This window comes from Eulemur rufifrons, chromosome 30 (assembly GCF_041146395.1).
Source record: "Eulemur rufifrons isolate Redbay chromosome 30, OSU_ERuf_1, whole genome shotgun sequence".
Classification (NCBI taxonomy): Eukaryota; Metazoa; Chordata; class Mammalia; order Primates; family Lemuridae; genus Eulemur; species Eulemur rufifrons.
In genome coordinates, this window is record NC_091012.1 from 18593873 (window position 1) to 18609405 (window position 15533).

The following is a 15533-nucleotide window of genomic DNA, read 5'->3' on the forward strand; positions in this document are numbered from 1 at the left end:
GGCTGTGTTAATTGGAAAAAGTAAGTTTCAGAGTAAGAGTCTAGTTTGATTTAACTTTTGTAAAAACAAACAGCAATAAATGCATATGGAAATACACACACATGTTTATGTATGTGAGCATGGAAACACATATAGATGGATATATAATTCTGTACCTACCCTTTTGTGTAGTTTTGTATTATGTCGCTAGTTTCAATGAAAAGGTATTACATTTGCAGTCTGAATAACGGGGAAAATTTTGAATTAAGAAGAGAGAGTGTGGGTGGGGTAATTAGGAAATGAACGCTGTTGTCATGGCCGTTTTTGTGTGCGCTCCTCTTACAGATAGTGCGGCGGCCTGAGAGTCGCGTCTACGCGGGTGATTACAGTAACCCCGTTGTCAGTGATGAGTCAGACTGCGTGGTGCTGATGCTGCTGCCATTTCATCACCTTTGCGAGCACAGCATCCATCCCTCTGTTCTCCCAGTGCCTGGGCCTACCTCACTTCTGGCTCCCAGGCCAGCGATGTGCCCGCGGCTGAGCTAGATCGGTCCCAGCAAAGCTCTCAGAGGCCTCGGCGGGGCGCCCCCTCTCGCCGCCCCCGGCCGGAGCCAAGGAAACCGGCCGAGCCGCGGCCATGGAGGCCATCTGGCTATACCAGTTCCGGCTCATTGTCATAGGAGATTCCACGGTAGGCAAGTCCTGCCTGATCCGCCGCTTCACCGAGGGTCGCTTTGCCCAGGTTTCGGACCCCACCGTGGGGGTGGATTTTTTCTCTCGCTTGGTGGAGATCGAGCCGGGAAAACGCATCAAGCTCCAGATCTGGGATACTGCGGGTCAAGAGAGGTTCAGGTGGGAGCGTACCCTGGGCCCGTGAGCAGTGGGAGGGTCTTCGGGGCTTCCAGCCACTGGGGAGAAAGGACTTCCTGGTCCTAGTCGCGGTCCACTGGGGGCCACACCAAGGCTCTGAGGGGTTCTGCTGAAGCCCACCTTTGGCTAACCAGGAGTTCAGTGCAGGAAAAGAAGCGCCCTGGCAGGGAAGGCCGGTCAATAACACATATGTTAGCCAAAGTGGCTAAGAAACTAGCTGGAATTGACCACTGTAATTCATCAATCTCAGTGTTACATACTTTCAAAAATGTTCCCAGGTCGTCCTAACACAACTGACAGAGATGGAGATGAGAGAGAAAGAGAGAGAGGAGAGAGAGAGAGAGAGGATATAGAGATACATCAATACATGTGTATTTTAATTTATTTCTATATCTATCTATATGCATACGTGTGCTAACATATGTCCTAACATAAAGGAAACAGTCAGATACTGATGAATTGATTGATTCCTTCTTACAACTAGCACACATTCAGTGATCATATACTATGTGCCAGATACTGGGCTTGTTTCTGGGGAAATAGCATGAGGAAACTCACACAAGGGGATGCCATGTAATCAAAACAGACAAAGCCCCTTCCCTCTAGGAATTTCTGTGCTAGCATAGTTGGGGGAAATAGATAATCAGCAATTGATACAAGAGTGTCTCATTCATATTTGCATGCCCACTCCCTACTGTAATACTTGGCACATAATGAGTAATCAGTGAATATGTTTAATTTTCTCTTACAACCCTTTGCCTTTCTTTTGTAGCATGTATTATTTGTAATTATATGTATGAACTCAGAGGAGGAAAGGTTAACTGGAGAAAATGAGACCATATGAGTATGACTGCCCAAGCAATACAAGAAATGCCCAGAGATAGGAAAGAGCATGGATAAAGACAGAAGTGAGAGAAAGCAGAGTGTACACAGAAAACTTTGCAGAGAGCAGTTTGAACTAAAGTCAAATAGAACCAGATCAAGAGTACTCAATAGTCCACATTTATGATCATTTGTTCATTTATCTATTGAACATTAATTGAGCATAGAAGATACTGGTTGGGTAATTCAAGAGGGGTAGAGGGAAGAGATAATTACAAACTTAAGTGTCTCCAACTCCCCACTTCCACAAACAACACTGTGGCAAATATCCTTGTTACAGGTTCTTTGAACTTGTGACTGCATTTCTCAGAAGTGAAGAAGGGTGTCTTTTATATGTTTGTTGAAATTTCTTTCTGTTTGAACAGCCTGTTCATATCCACTGCTTATTATTTATTGGACAATATGTATTTATAAGAGTTCTTTACAGATTGATATTAACTCCTTTCTGTCATGTATGTTGTAAGATCTATTCCCAGTTTGTCGTTTGTCTTTTCACATTAGATTTTTTTATGTAGGGGAGATTTTAAGTTTTATTTAGCCTTATGTCATGCTTAGAAAGGACTTCACTTTCTTTGCTAAATACAATTAATGTAATAATATATTCTAGAGTTTTGACAGGGATCTACAGCTTGCTTATTGATTTCTTAACTCGAGCTCTTCACAAATCAAAACATTTGTTCATGTCTAATTTTCTGGTACACCTACCATTCTTAAGGGGATTGTAAACGTTTTAAGTCCCCAGAGATGATTTGCCTGGTTCTGAAGGCTCAAACTCATTTGTAAGGTTTTGTCTTACCATCATCTAGCTTGAACTGTGATCCCCTGGACAATGTTTGTTCTGTTAACATTGGGTCATTTCCCTTAAGTCTTAAGCTGTCGAGTGCTTCATTGTCTATCTTCTTCATCCAAGGAAACAGAAAACCTAAAAATAGACATAGACCCAAAAATCACACTAGTCTAAAGCAAGTGATTGTAGAGGCAAATAGTTCTACACCCCCTAAAAAGCTCTAATGCACTCTAAGCAAAGTGCCCTAATGTATATTTTATAATGAGGCTCTTCAAATCAAAAAGTTAAAATATGTGAAGATTCTTCTGTTTAAGAAGTACAGCAAATGTATAATAGATTTTAGAAATATTCTAATTATAATTATTTAGATAAATATTATTTTAAGGGACAGCTTTAGCTATTTAGGCACTTTTGCCAAGCTGGTGGCTCCTGATTTGGCCTCTCTGAGATGTGTCAGGAAGTTGGGCTGACCCTTCAGAGGCACTTTGCCGTTGGACTCTTCACCATCCTACTTTTTTGCATTCCCATATGGCCTGGAAAATAAAAAACAAAATTGTGTTTCTCCTCACAGAAGAGATTGAGGATCCCGGTTTGATAACAATAATAATAGTAGTAATGGAAAGAGAGAAACATGTTAATGATGATAAATGGAAAAAATGGAATATATTGCAAGATATGTATATATACTTATAAATATTTTGTAAGTATCATAAATTTGTTTTTGTTTTTAAAAAAATCCTGTTTCAACTACTAGCATTTGTAATGAGCTCTCCATGTCACAGAACACTTTAACATCCATTATTTCATTTTGCCTCATGATAAGCCTGTGACTTAGGTATCCTATTTGACAGAAAAGGAAGTCTCTGTCAGATTTGGGGGTGGGAGAGTTAGTTGTGGTTCTGCCTGAAGGCAGGAAATAGAACTCAATCGAACTCAAGGTTACTTTCCAGTGCTGAATCAAAGGAAAAATGCCTGAAAGTCCATGAGCATGCATTTCTAGAAGACACTGTGTCAAAATTTTGCCCAGTTGAAAATTCACATGCCATTATTATTATGGAATGGCATTTGTATTCCCTTGTTTAAAAAAAAAAAAGAAAATCACTTTTACTAAAGGACTGTGTCACTAACTAGGAACTCTAGAATACACTGAATTCATTGACATGCAGGAGTTTGGACACGGCCTTTATTCTTTACTTCTTTCTTGTGTTTTAGATCCATCACTCGCGCCTACTACAGGAACTCAGTAGGTGGTCTTCTCTTATTTGACATAACCAACCGCAGGTCCTTCCAGAATGTCCATGAGTGGTTAGAAGAGACCAAAGTACACGTTCAGCCCTACCAAATTGTATTTGTTCTGGTGGGTCACAAGTGTGACCTGGATACACAGAGGCAAGTGACTCGCCACGAGGCCGAGAAACTGGCTGCTGCATACGGCATGAAGTACATTGAAACGTCAGCCCGAGATGCCATTAATGTGGAGAAAGCATTCACAGACCTGACAAGAGACATATATGAGCTGGTTAAAAGGGGAGAGATTACAATCCAGGAGGGCTGGGAAGGGGTGAAGAGTGGATTTGTACCAAATGTGGTTCACTCTTCAGAAGAGGTTGTCAAATCAGAGAGGAGATGTTTGTGCTAGTCAGCCCTTTTATTTCTAAAACATGCTCTCCCACCTGAACTGAAAAATGAGTGAAACAAATAGAATCCTTGTATGGCTGAAGAGATCTCAACTTCCATTTGGATACCAAGTGAGCCTCCTTCTCCTGGGGGCTCCGACAGGCTCATGTATGGGTATATGGGGGAGCCTGGGTGCTGTGACGGAGGGACTAAATTGTTGTCATGGGCTGGGCCAGGCACAGTTTTGTGGCCCATGCTGGACAGTGGCTGCTCCATGTGCCCTTTGTGGCCCACATGTTAAAAGCCTGGGCTTCAGGAAGCTAGGTCCCAGGAAAACATACCCACAGACAGGACAACTGTTCCTTGGTATTTCAGCTCATTCATAGGTCATGAACATAAAGAAATATGTAAAGGGGGGGGGAAGTGCCACATTGGGAACAATTAGCATAACTAAAAAAAGACTATGAGATCAATTTATTCAGTGAGAATATCCCAATGTGTATGCTGGGTTTGGTTAAAAGGTACCAATTAGCTTCTAATAGCTCACCTGTAAAATGAGGGGTATGGGCCAGCTATCTGCTAAGGCCCTATCAAGGCCTGGTGTTTGAGTAAAAATTATGTGACTGTGAAAAGGGAGGCTATCTACACAGTTATTATCACATTTGAGAAAATGTACACCCTTGTAATAGAATTACCAGCTGTGTGAAAGAAATTGTCCCATACAAATTACCCTATAAGGAGAAGAGAGAAACTGCAACCTAAACGTCATACCCTCTTTCCCCTCTAATCATGCCTGAGCTTTCACTGCATTGGAAGTAAACAGCCTGCCTGCTTCTTCAGGCACCTGGCGGCAACATCACAGTGATTGCCTCTGAAAGGAGCCCTGAGGCAAACATTCACTCATCATACCTGCTGCACAGGCAGCACTGTAACCCTTAAAAACAAGTTATAGTTACTTAGCTACTTGTTTGATCATCATAACAGGCCTATGAGGTTTTTGTTCCCTTCTTACAGAATAGTAAACTAAGAGCCAGGAGACTCACTTGGCCAAGGTCAAGGACTCCTGACTCCTAGTTCTTTCCTTTTCACTATGTCATCCTGCTGTCAGATGAATAAACGATTATTAATGTGTTTACTTTGGAAGAGATATGACTGTACAGTAAACGTTCTCTACATGTTAGGATATGTTTTTCTTATTGATTATAACTCAGCTATAATACTGAGGGAACCTGAGAAGGAATCAAAGGTAAAGCCCATTCAGGTATTATTGACAAGAGGGCTGTAAACAAGTGAATAGTTGCACAACTAAAAACACATTAGAACTGTGTGGGCTATAAGTGTTCCTATCACTGAAACACAGTGGACATTTTATTGAAAAGAACCAAATATAGCAATGGGGAGTGAGATGGGGATAAAATGCTGACTCCACAATGACGTTGGCCACCTGTCTGCCATATACCTATACTGAGTTCCTGTCTACCCTAGAGAGTCAGCTCTTAATTCTCAGGTGAACAAACAGCTAACTGCAAGAGAAAATTGGGATGGCTGGCTTGAAGTTTCCATTATCTTCTTGAACAGAAGTGATGTTTTAAATTACTTTTTGGATTGCAGCCAGTTCAGCTAGGCAAAAGCCATACTTTTCACAATAAGAAAACTATTCTGATTAGAGTCAGGTCTCTCATACCCATTGTGATAGGAAAGCCTAGGAATGGCGAGTTGCTTTGAGATATAGTATTGAACTTCAGTGTGACTGTGACTGAATCTGAAAGTTTGGGAATTTGCTTCAGCCAGAATAAAGAAGCCAAATAATGAAAATTATGGAAGACTATTCTGCCACCTACGCCCCAAGTTGGATAAGCAAACCACCTGGACCAACTCACAGCAGCAACTGCAAGTGAACCTATCATCTCCATACTCATTTCACATGACCCAACTTGGGTGGGTAATTAAATTGCCGACTTTGTGGTTGTAGAAGTCAAATAAAAGGTGTAAAATTGGGCTAACACAAGATTTCATCAACTACTGTACTTACTTAGGTTTAGAAGATTCTAAAAGCCAAATTATCCAGTGGATAAGTGAGAGTTGACTGGATTCTTGTGAGTTCAAAAAAGGAAACAAAACTTCTCTACAGTTTTCTTGACTAAATACATTATATGTTCACTTTTCCCATTCCTGGCATTTTTTAGGCAGGTTTAAAAATACTCAGCATAGAACCAGAGGTGGCTGAGCTTAATTGCTTAAACAAGTTCTAGAAACTTTAAAAATCATTTTAGTAGAATTCAGTACTGTTGTCACTGCAATAAGTGGGTTTTAGAAAATAAGTGTGAAAAAATCAGGTGTTAATATAATACTAAGGATAAAGCTTTAGAAGCTATTTTACTACATAGGTAAAGAAAAGATAAACTAACTTGTAACAAAGACCACAACTGCATGTTGGATTAGATTGTCTCATATTCCAGGATAAAATGTACTGTATACTTTTCCTCACTTTGTTGTGCACTGTAATGAAATGTGAAAAATGCTTTATTTAGCTGTATGTGAATGAAAATATGCTTGTATTTAGTAAAATGTTTGATTATGTGACTGTGAGATTCCAAGTGTGTGTTGTAGCTATTTGCAGAACCTGTCACTATAGCATAGCAACCATTACCAAGGATATCAATAAGATATGATATATACTATGCACAATGGTATTCACTAGTATCTCAAAGCCAGAAAAATAATATGATTTTTGAAAGTCACATGACCATCATATCAAAAGTCACTGAGACCTCACTACTTCCTGGCCAGCCCATGCCACTTTGAGAAAAGTTGGTTCTGTCAAGCCTAAATCTTCATCATTGAAATTTTTAATCAAAGATCTCAATTCTGTCACCAGGTAGCTGATTACAACTATTGTCTTCCTTGTAAAGTCTTCTTTTTTCCAGGCTAAATTGCCTCAGCTTTTTCAAATCCTACTATGGCATGCTTTTTGTGTCATGATCACTTGGAGTGTGGGGCCCAGATTAGAACACAATAGTTCAGCACATTCCCCCAGGGTTGATAGTACATATTTGGGGGAGAGTAAAAAAGGGAAAGATGTTCGATTCTGAGTCTGGACATAGGTAAGCTAAGTTCTGTGAAGCTTTATCACTTTTATAGTTAGAGTGGACGGAAGGGAGGGAGCAAGGAAAGAAGATAGGAAAAACCAATAATGTAACAGTATTTGATATAATTTATCACTCCCATCTCCTTAAACTGCTCCCCAGAGCTTGATAATATTTTCTTCATTTATATTACTTCCCTTGGTAACTTCATGCAGCCTCATGGCTGTAAATACCATTTATAAGCCAATGAGTCCTGAATTTGTATGTCCAACTTGTCTCTTTCCCATGGACTCCAGACCTTATAACCAACTGCCAACCTGACATCTCCATTTGAATGTGTCTCAGGCATCACAAATTTAACATGTTCCAAATCAGCCTCCTATTCTTCCTCCCCAAATCTGTTCCTCTCATAGCCTTCTCCTCCTCAGTAAATGGCAACTTGGTCCTTCCATGTACTCCTGATTAAAAAAAAAAAAAAAAACGTGGAGTTATCCTTGACTCTTCTCTTTCATAGTCTACATATGATCTACTGTAATATTATACTGCTCTGCCTTAAAAGTATAACCAGAAGCTGACAGCTTTTCACCATTTTCAGTGCTGACACACTGGTGCTGGCCACTATCACTAAGCTGAGTTATTGCTGCCACTTTTGTCTCCTCGCCTTCACCATCTGCAGTCTATTCTCCATACAGCCACCAGAGGGAGCCTGATAAAACATGGGTTATAAGCAATCATCTCATAATTCTCCAGTGGTTATCTGTGTTACTCAGCTTAAAACCCAAAGTCCTTCCAATGGCTTGCATAAGAACCCTTAGAAATTACTTCCACATTCTCACCTCAGGGCCTTTGTACTTGCTGTTCCCTCTCTATGGAATTATTTTTCCTGAGATAGCTGCATGGATTACTCCCTCACCTTCATCAAGTTCTGGAGCCAATATCTTCCAAAATCTGCAAGCAGCTTCCTGATCTTAGGGAAGACATGGCTCCAGAAGTCATTGCTGACAGCTCAACGTAGAGTCTTAATCTTTAGTCTTCCCTGGGTAACAACAAAATTTAGGGCATACAGAAAAGGGAAAGAGGACTTAAAAGGGGATAATGAAATCATGGAGAGTACAGTTTTACAGAAAGGAATGAAAGGTAGTATCACAATATAGCAGCGGGTTCAGAAAGATAAGAACTAAAATGTATCCACAGGCTTTTAGGAAGTAGAAAGTCATGAGTGACCTTTGCCAACATAGTATTGGTGGAATAATTTCTGCCTTCACCCAGCCTCTCAAGAAGTTGATGTTCTCAATTTTGTTGGAGGCCCAATTCTTTTCTCTCTCCATCATCTCCTTTTCCTAGATAAACTTACCTACTCCTGTAACTTCAGTTACTGTCTTTGCATTGCTGATTCTCAAATGAAGGACTCTAGCCCACCTTTCTGAGCATTATACCAATACAGCCAACTTGCCTGCTAAGCACAACCACAAATGCCTCACACTCAACAAATCCAATATTGAAGTCAATATCTGTCAAACTGTCCTCCAACCACTCCAGTCTTACTCAACTCTATAAATGATACTACCATCCACCACCTTGCTCAATGCAGAAATTTAGGAGTTATACTTAATTTCTCACTTCCTCTCACCTCTCATACATATCAAATCCATCATCAAGCACTGTCAACTCTATTTTCAAAATATGTCTGCCTCCCATTTTTCTCCATCTCTATTGCTACCACCTTTGTCCAGGCCACTATCAACTCTTACCTGAACTACTTCATTATTTCCCTAACCAGTCTCTCTACTTCTTGTTCCTACCCCATGATACATTCTCACCGTAACAGCAAGAGTGATCTTTTCACAACATAGATCAAGTCATTCTCCTGCTTAAAAGATGGTTTCTCATCACATTTAGAACAAAATCCAAATAAACCTTACATTTGTTAACATGGCCACAAGGCTCAGCATGATCTGGCCCCTGCCTGCCTCTCCAACTATGAGTCCTAGAAAAGTAGGAACCTTACTCATCTTGTTTACCAGCATTTCTCCAATCTCTAGCATAGATATGTACTTGAGTAATCAATAAATTCTGGAATTATTATTTTCTTGTCCTACTTTAATCCAATGAACTTGACTCTTATTTCAGTTCAGTAAAATACGCACATGGCCCTGTCCTGAAGCATTACCAAATTTATAAAGCCTCTGGAATTCTCTGATTATAAGCTCTGGTTGTCCACTCTCTCCCACGAGCCCTATTTTAAACATCTTTAGGACCTTTAGGCAATCAACCACTACTCAGTGTGCTGTTATCTTTCTCACATACAGTATATTTTCTATAAATACATGAAGGCAGGGGATATGTCTGTTTTTGCTAATCATTATATCTCCATGGTTAATTAGTGCCCATACATATTTGTTGAATGTGGTCAGGAGGAGAGTTAGCTGACATACTGAAGATGGCAGAGTGAATATGGAAGAACACTGGGTCCCTGATGATATCTCTGAGCTACAAATTTAACAACCCTGGAACCACCCTATGTTAAGATGCCTTGTTATATGAGATAATAAATTCCATTTTAGTTTATGCTATTTTTTCCACCTATAGTTGAAAGTCTCCTAACTGATACAACAGTATTTCACTGTATGGACATACAATACATTATTTAATCAATCCTCGTTAGGTTATGTGCACTTTTTTGCTGTCATAAAGCAATTCTAAAATGCATATATATCTTTGTATATTTAACCAATTATGTCCTCAAGTCAAAATCCTAGAAGTACAACTTATGAATCAAAGAATACACACATTTAAAATTTTGATATAATTGATCATATTGCACTTTGGAAACATTTTACTGAATGCCCATGAATAGTGTATGATAATGTCTACACTGGGTATTATTGTCATCTTTTAAGTCTTTGCAAATATGAGAGGTGAATAATATATCAATGTTTTTAAATGTGTATATCTTTGGTTATTGGTTTTCTGATGCTTGCAGCTGAAAGTAGTCCTAATAAAAGAGTACTGACATTTTTATTTATGATCTCCTTATATATGGAAGTTAGTTCTTTATCCATCACATGTTACAAATTTTTTTTCAGGTTTTTCTGACTTTTTCAACTTTCTGATGGTTTTTAATACAGAAATGTCTAATATTTAGGTGATTGAATCTGTTGTCCACAAGAACATGGAAATAGTCTGTCTCAGAGTTGAGGAACTGGGTAGCTAGAGGACAAGATGTGAGGAAGACTTAATTTCCATTGGATAACATTTTATACCTTTTGATTTTTATACATGGTATAAAAATGTTATCTTTCTTGTACAGTATGTTTTCTTAATGTTTTGTGGCAATAGTTTTAGGTTTAGATAGGCCTTCTCTACCTGAAAACTAAAAAACAGTTTTCCTATGATTTTCTATAATGGATTTGGGGTTCCCTTAGGAATTGACTTACGTATAGGATGTGGAGATAGGGATGGCATCTATTTTTCCCAAATGGCTATCTGTCCCTGTACCATCCATAGAATATTCTTTCTTTAATGATTGGAAATTTACCTCTTTCAAATATTAAATTGTATATATACATGGATCTGTTTTTGGACTTTGTTTTTTAGTTCATTAATCTATTTTTATATTCTTGTCCTAATACTACATTGTTTTAGCTATGGTAACTCTGTAGTATGTTTTTATTATCTTTTGTCCCTTCAAAATTGTCTTTGCTATTCTCATGCAGTATATTAGAACTTGAGAATAAATGGCTGAAGTTTCCCCTAAGGTAGGGTTGGGATTTTGATTGAAATTGCATTATTACTTACATAGATGTATGACAGGAATGGATGTCTTTACAATATTTGCCCCAGAATATGTCATTCCATTATTTTAATCCTTAGTTTATGTCCATCAGTAACTTTATAGTTCTAAGTTTAGCCATTTTCTATTTATTGCTAGATAATTTATAACTTCTGCCATTATTTGAATGGTTATTTTTTATCAGTATATGTACTAATTTGCCATTGCTAGTGTACAGGAAATCTATGAATTTGTTTATATCTTGTAACCAGATACCTTACTAAATGCTCTTATTATTATCATTCAAATAGTTTTTCAATTGAACTCTTCTGCTTTCCAGGTAGATATTATAATCTACATATAATAACAATGTTCTCTGTTACTTTCTAATATTGATAGTTTATTTCTTTTTCTTATCTTTCTACACTGGCTAGAACTTGGAGTAAAATGGTAAATAACAGCAGTGATGATGAGTACCTTTGTCCTTTTCCTACTGCTATAGGCTTCTAGACTTTTGACCTTAAATTATCTTTATTAGGCTATGGAATTTTTCATTGCATTACTATTTTACTAAGTGCTTTTATTAAGAATGTATGTTGAGTCTTTCAAATGTCTTTCTGGTACCCATTAAGAAAATCAAATGGTTTTTTTCCCTTAAACTACAATGAAATTAATTATATTAGTAAATCTATTTATGTTTAACCATATTTCTTTACATTCTTAAAATAAACTCTACTTGTTTATGGTGTATTTTTAAAATACTGCTTGACTTAATTTACTAACATTTTATTTAGGATCTCTGCATTTATATTCATGTTTGAGATTGGTTCATAACAGTATTTCCAGAAAGGTATTCCATGGGGATTAAGAAAATTGTGGGTGGGGGGTATCTACAGTCAAATAAATTTAGAAAATTTTGGATTAAATAAAGCAAAATAGTATTCTGTAGGACTACACTATTATATATTGGGGCCTTCCATTGGGAGGCAATTTTATACAGCATCTCCTCAATATATGACAAAATAACTTATTTTCTGGAGCATTGTAGAGGACTACTGTTCAGTGAAAAACACATTGGAAAATGTTGATTTTTTTGTGTGTGCTTTCTATCAGGTTTTGGCATCATGGTTATTATGCTGGCCTCATGAAATCGTGAAATGATTGGGAATCTGTCTTTTTCTATACCCTAGAATATTTTAAATAACACAGAGGGGGTGGTATATTTCTTGAAGGGTTGTTAGAATTCACTCATAAGAGCTTCTGGGTCCAGAATTTCTTTTTTGTGTGGAAAGGGGTGTAGATCTCTGACAACCCTTTCAGTTTATTTCATGGTTATGGTTAGATTCAGTTTTCAACCGTAAGATAAACTGTTTTGTTGTTCATATGTGTTCAATACCCTTCCCTGGAAAAGGATTATATTTCCTTCTCATGATGCAGGCTTGGCTATGTGACTGGCAATGTCCTAGCTAGAGGCTTTTCTATCAACTTGGATTCTGGAGTAAAGTCAACATGGAGCAGAGCCACCCCTGACCTGCAGTGGACGTGTGGTCACAAGGGTTGGGAGTAACTATCATAGCATGACATAGCCTATATAGATTAACACATATATCCTCATAAGTAAATTTTGGTAATTTATATTGTCCTTGAAAACTATCCATTTCATGTAGATTTTCAAAAGTATTGGCATACAGTTGTACTTAACATAATTTTAAAATATCTGTACAGGTGGATAGAAACCTCTCTCTCTTTATGTTGTGCATTTGTGTTTTCTCTTTTTATTATCTATTTTTATCAGTATTTTCAAAGAACCAGCCTTGATTTTACCAATTTTACTTTTTCTATATTCTAATTATTTTTTATGTTATCTATATAAAGTCATACTTTGTCTTTTTTTGTGTCAATGACTATTTCCCTGGTTCTTCATATGCCAAATAATTTTTTATTATACCCCGAACATTTTGAATATTATGAGATTCCTAATCTTGTTTAAATCCTATGGAGAATGTTGATATTTTTGTTTTAGCAGGCAGGCAATCAACTCAGGTAAATTTAGGTCACATGTTCCAAACTACCTTCCGTGGGTTGTGGTTCCAATGTCACTTTCCCCTTCAAAGCCTTTGCAGAGTCACTCAGATATTTTCTGTGTATGTGCATCACCGAGTGGAGTGGCCAGTCTGGGGACTGGGTAGTGCTCTATCCTTTTGTTCACGTCTCAGATTCTTTGGCATGCTAATTAGGAATACATTCAAACTTGTGCAGCTCAGAGGGGAGCCTCAGAGTTCATAATAAACACTATGGGTTGGCTTTCCAGAGCTCCTCCCTCTCCACGTCCTCCACCTTCGGTACTTTCCACTTCCCTGGGGCTTCCCTTTTGGGTGCTCCAGGCAGCAATCTGGGACTTTAGTTATCCTGCTCTGCTATGCTGTGTCAGAGGCCATGTGGCAGGAAAATTGGAGGAAAAGTGGTAAACTCACTGTGGGTTCAGTGGTACTTCCAATTTTGTTGTTCTTTCCTGATAGCCTATTGATATTTTTTTCAGTATCCCCGAATAGCTGTTCCCTGCACTCTGCCTAGGTCTTACAGCTGTATTCAGCAGGGGAGAGAGGGTGAAGTGTGATTGCTCGATCCTACCCATAAGTCAAATTTTAGCCAATTTGTTTTTGACAAAGGTGCCAAGGTAATTTAATGGGGAAAGGATATTGTTTTTAACAAATGGTGTTGAACGAACGGGACATGCATGTGCAAATAAATGAACCTCCACCCTTACCTCACACCACACACAATAATTAAGTAAAAATAGATCAAAGACCTAAATGTGAGAGCTAAAACTAAAACTTCTAGAAGAAACCAAATAGAAATTTAAATTGGACAAAAACACAAAACAGTTTTAAAACTAATAATATTTTTTCAAAATTGAAATTTTTTTGCTGTTAAAATGACTGTGAAGAAAATGATAAGTCAAGCCATTGACCTGGAGAAAATATTTGCAATATCTGATAAAAAAGACATATCTAAAAATATAGAGAACTCTCAAAAATCAATAATATAAAGGTAAACAACCCAATCACTGTACATGACAAGTATTAATAGGAAGACCACAGAAGAGACAGGTATACTTCTTGCTATTCACTAAAAATTTAATTTTCTTTCACAGCTTGAATCTATACATACATATATATGTATATGTATATAATTTCTCCCTATGCCATCAAATGTTTTTCCCTTTCTAACCCTTTTAAGTAAATCCCTATTCAACCTATAATACCCAATTCTAATATCACCTCTTAGAAATATTCTCTACCCTACTTAAGTAATATTAGGTTTCTGCTTTGTGGAGATTGTATATGGAATACAAACAGATACTCTATTATTAGACCAAATGTCACATTTTATTATAATTGTGTCTACTAATACATCTGATGTTCTCACAAAAACACAAACTCCTTGAAGAAGAAAACATATTCTTAATTGAGACTATCTAGGTAATTAGAGATGAAACCTGAAAATAAATTTTATTTCAAAGAGGCACTGACAAACCTTAGGACATAATGTAATGTAGTATCAATGAACCATCACATTTCAGACCAATTATTGAATTTTGGCACTGTAAATATTAGTTTCCAACAGCAGTTTCATAAATGCTTTTTCACATCAACAACAATTTCAAGGACATTTATCCTCAATAAACTCTTCTTAAAGGGGCCAGACTTCTTTTTAAACATTTAAGCATATTTTATCAGAACATATTTTTAAACAATGTTTCATTCATTCATGCAATATTTGATGCTTACCATATGCCAAGCACTGTTGTAGGTACTAGGAAAGAAGAATAGAACAAAAATTCCTATCCTCATACAACTTACATTCTAGGGTGGAGAGACAGATAACATATAAGACAATGAAATATGTAGCATGTCACATAGTGATAAGTATGGTAAACACATAGTTTATCAGCCAAGCTGTGACACTACTGAAAGTAGAAAGAGGGGCTAAAAATAACTAATAGGTGTTAACTCCTCTATAACAGGAATGAACCAGGTCGTCTCTGGCAAACCATGGCACACAATTACCCTAGAGTTAGATACTAAAGGGAAATAGAGCAAATAAGGATAATAATATGCATTTCTGTGGGGGAAGGGTAGTAATTGCAAATTTATAATAGTGGCTATATGAAGCTTATATATGAAGTTATATTTGAGTGAAGAGCTGAAACAGTTGAGGAGTGAACCATGTAGGTATCTGTAGGTTCCCAGGGAAGCACTTTCCAGGAAGAGAGAATAGTAAGTAGAAAAGTCCTGTGGTAGGAGCAAAACAAGTATGTTCCAGGAACAGCAAAGAAACTGGTATGCTAAAGCAGAATGAGTCAGGGGAAGAATGGTGGGGTTAAACAAAGAGACAGTGTGGAGACTGGCTCGTGGCCAAATCATGGAGGCTGTTGGAGTGATCCAGGTGAGAGATGTGGGTGACTTGGACCAGGATGGTAGCTGAGGAGGTGGTGAGAGGTGGTCAAATTTTAGATATACCATGAAGTTAGAGTGAG

At 37.7% G+C, this 15533-nt stretch overlaps 1 protein-coding gene across 1 annotated transcript; it reads left to right on the plus strand.

The window, feature by feature from the left end:
- The first annotated feature begins 413 nt into the window (after window positions 1-413).
- Window positions 414-6724, plus strand: RAB39B (RAB39B, member RAS oncogene family). Its single transcript, XM_069463968.1, has 2 exons — window positions 414-831; window positions 3731-6724. The coding sequence occupies exons 1-2, from the start codon at window positions 617-619 to the stop codon at window positions 4155-4157; spliced, it is 642 nt and encodes a 213-aa protein (XP_069320069.1). The 5' UTR covers window positions 414-616; the 3' UTR covers window positions 4158-6724.
- Window positions 6725-15533: the final 8809 nt, after the last annotated feature.

Coding starts and splice junctions, on each gene's coding strand:
- RAB39B (XM_069463968.1), top strand. CDS start 617: ATGGAGGCCATCTGGCTATACCAGTTCCGGCTCATTGTCATAGGAGAT. Junction 832..3,730: donor GCGGGTCAAGAGAGGTTCAG/GTGGGAGCGTAC, acceptor CTTGTGTTTTAG/ATCCATCACTCGCGCCTACT.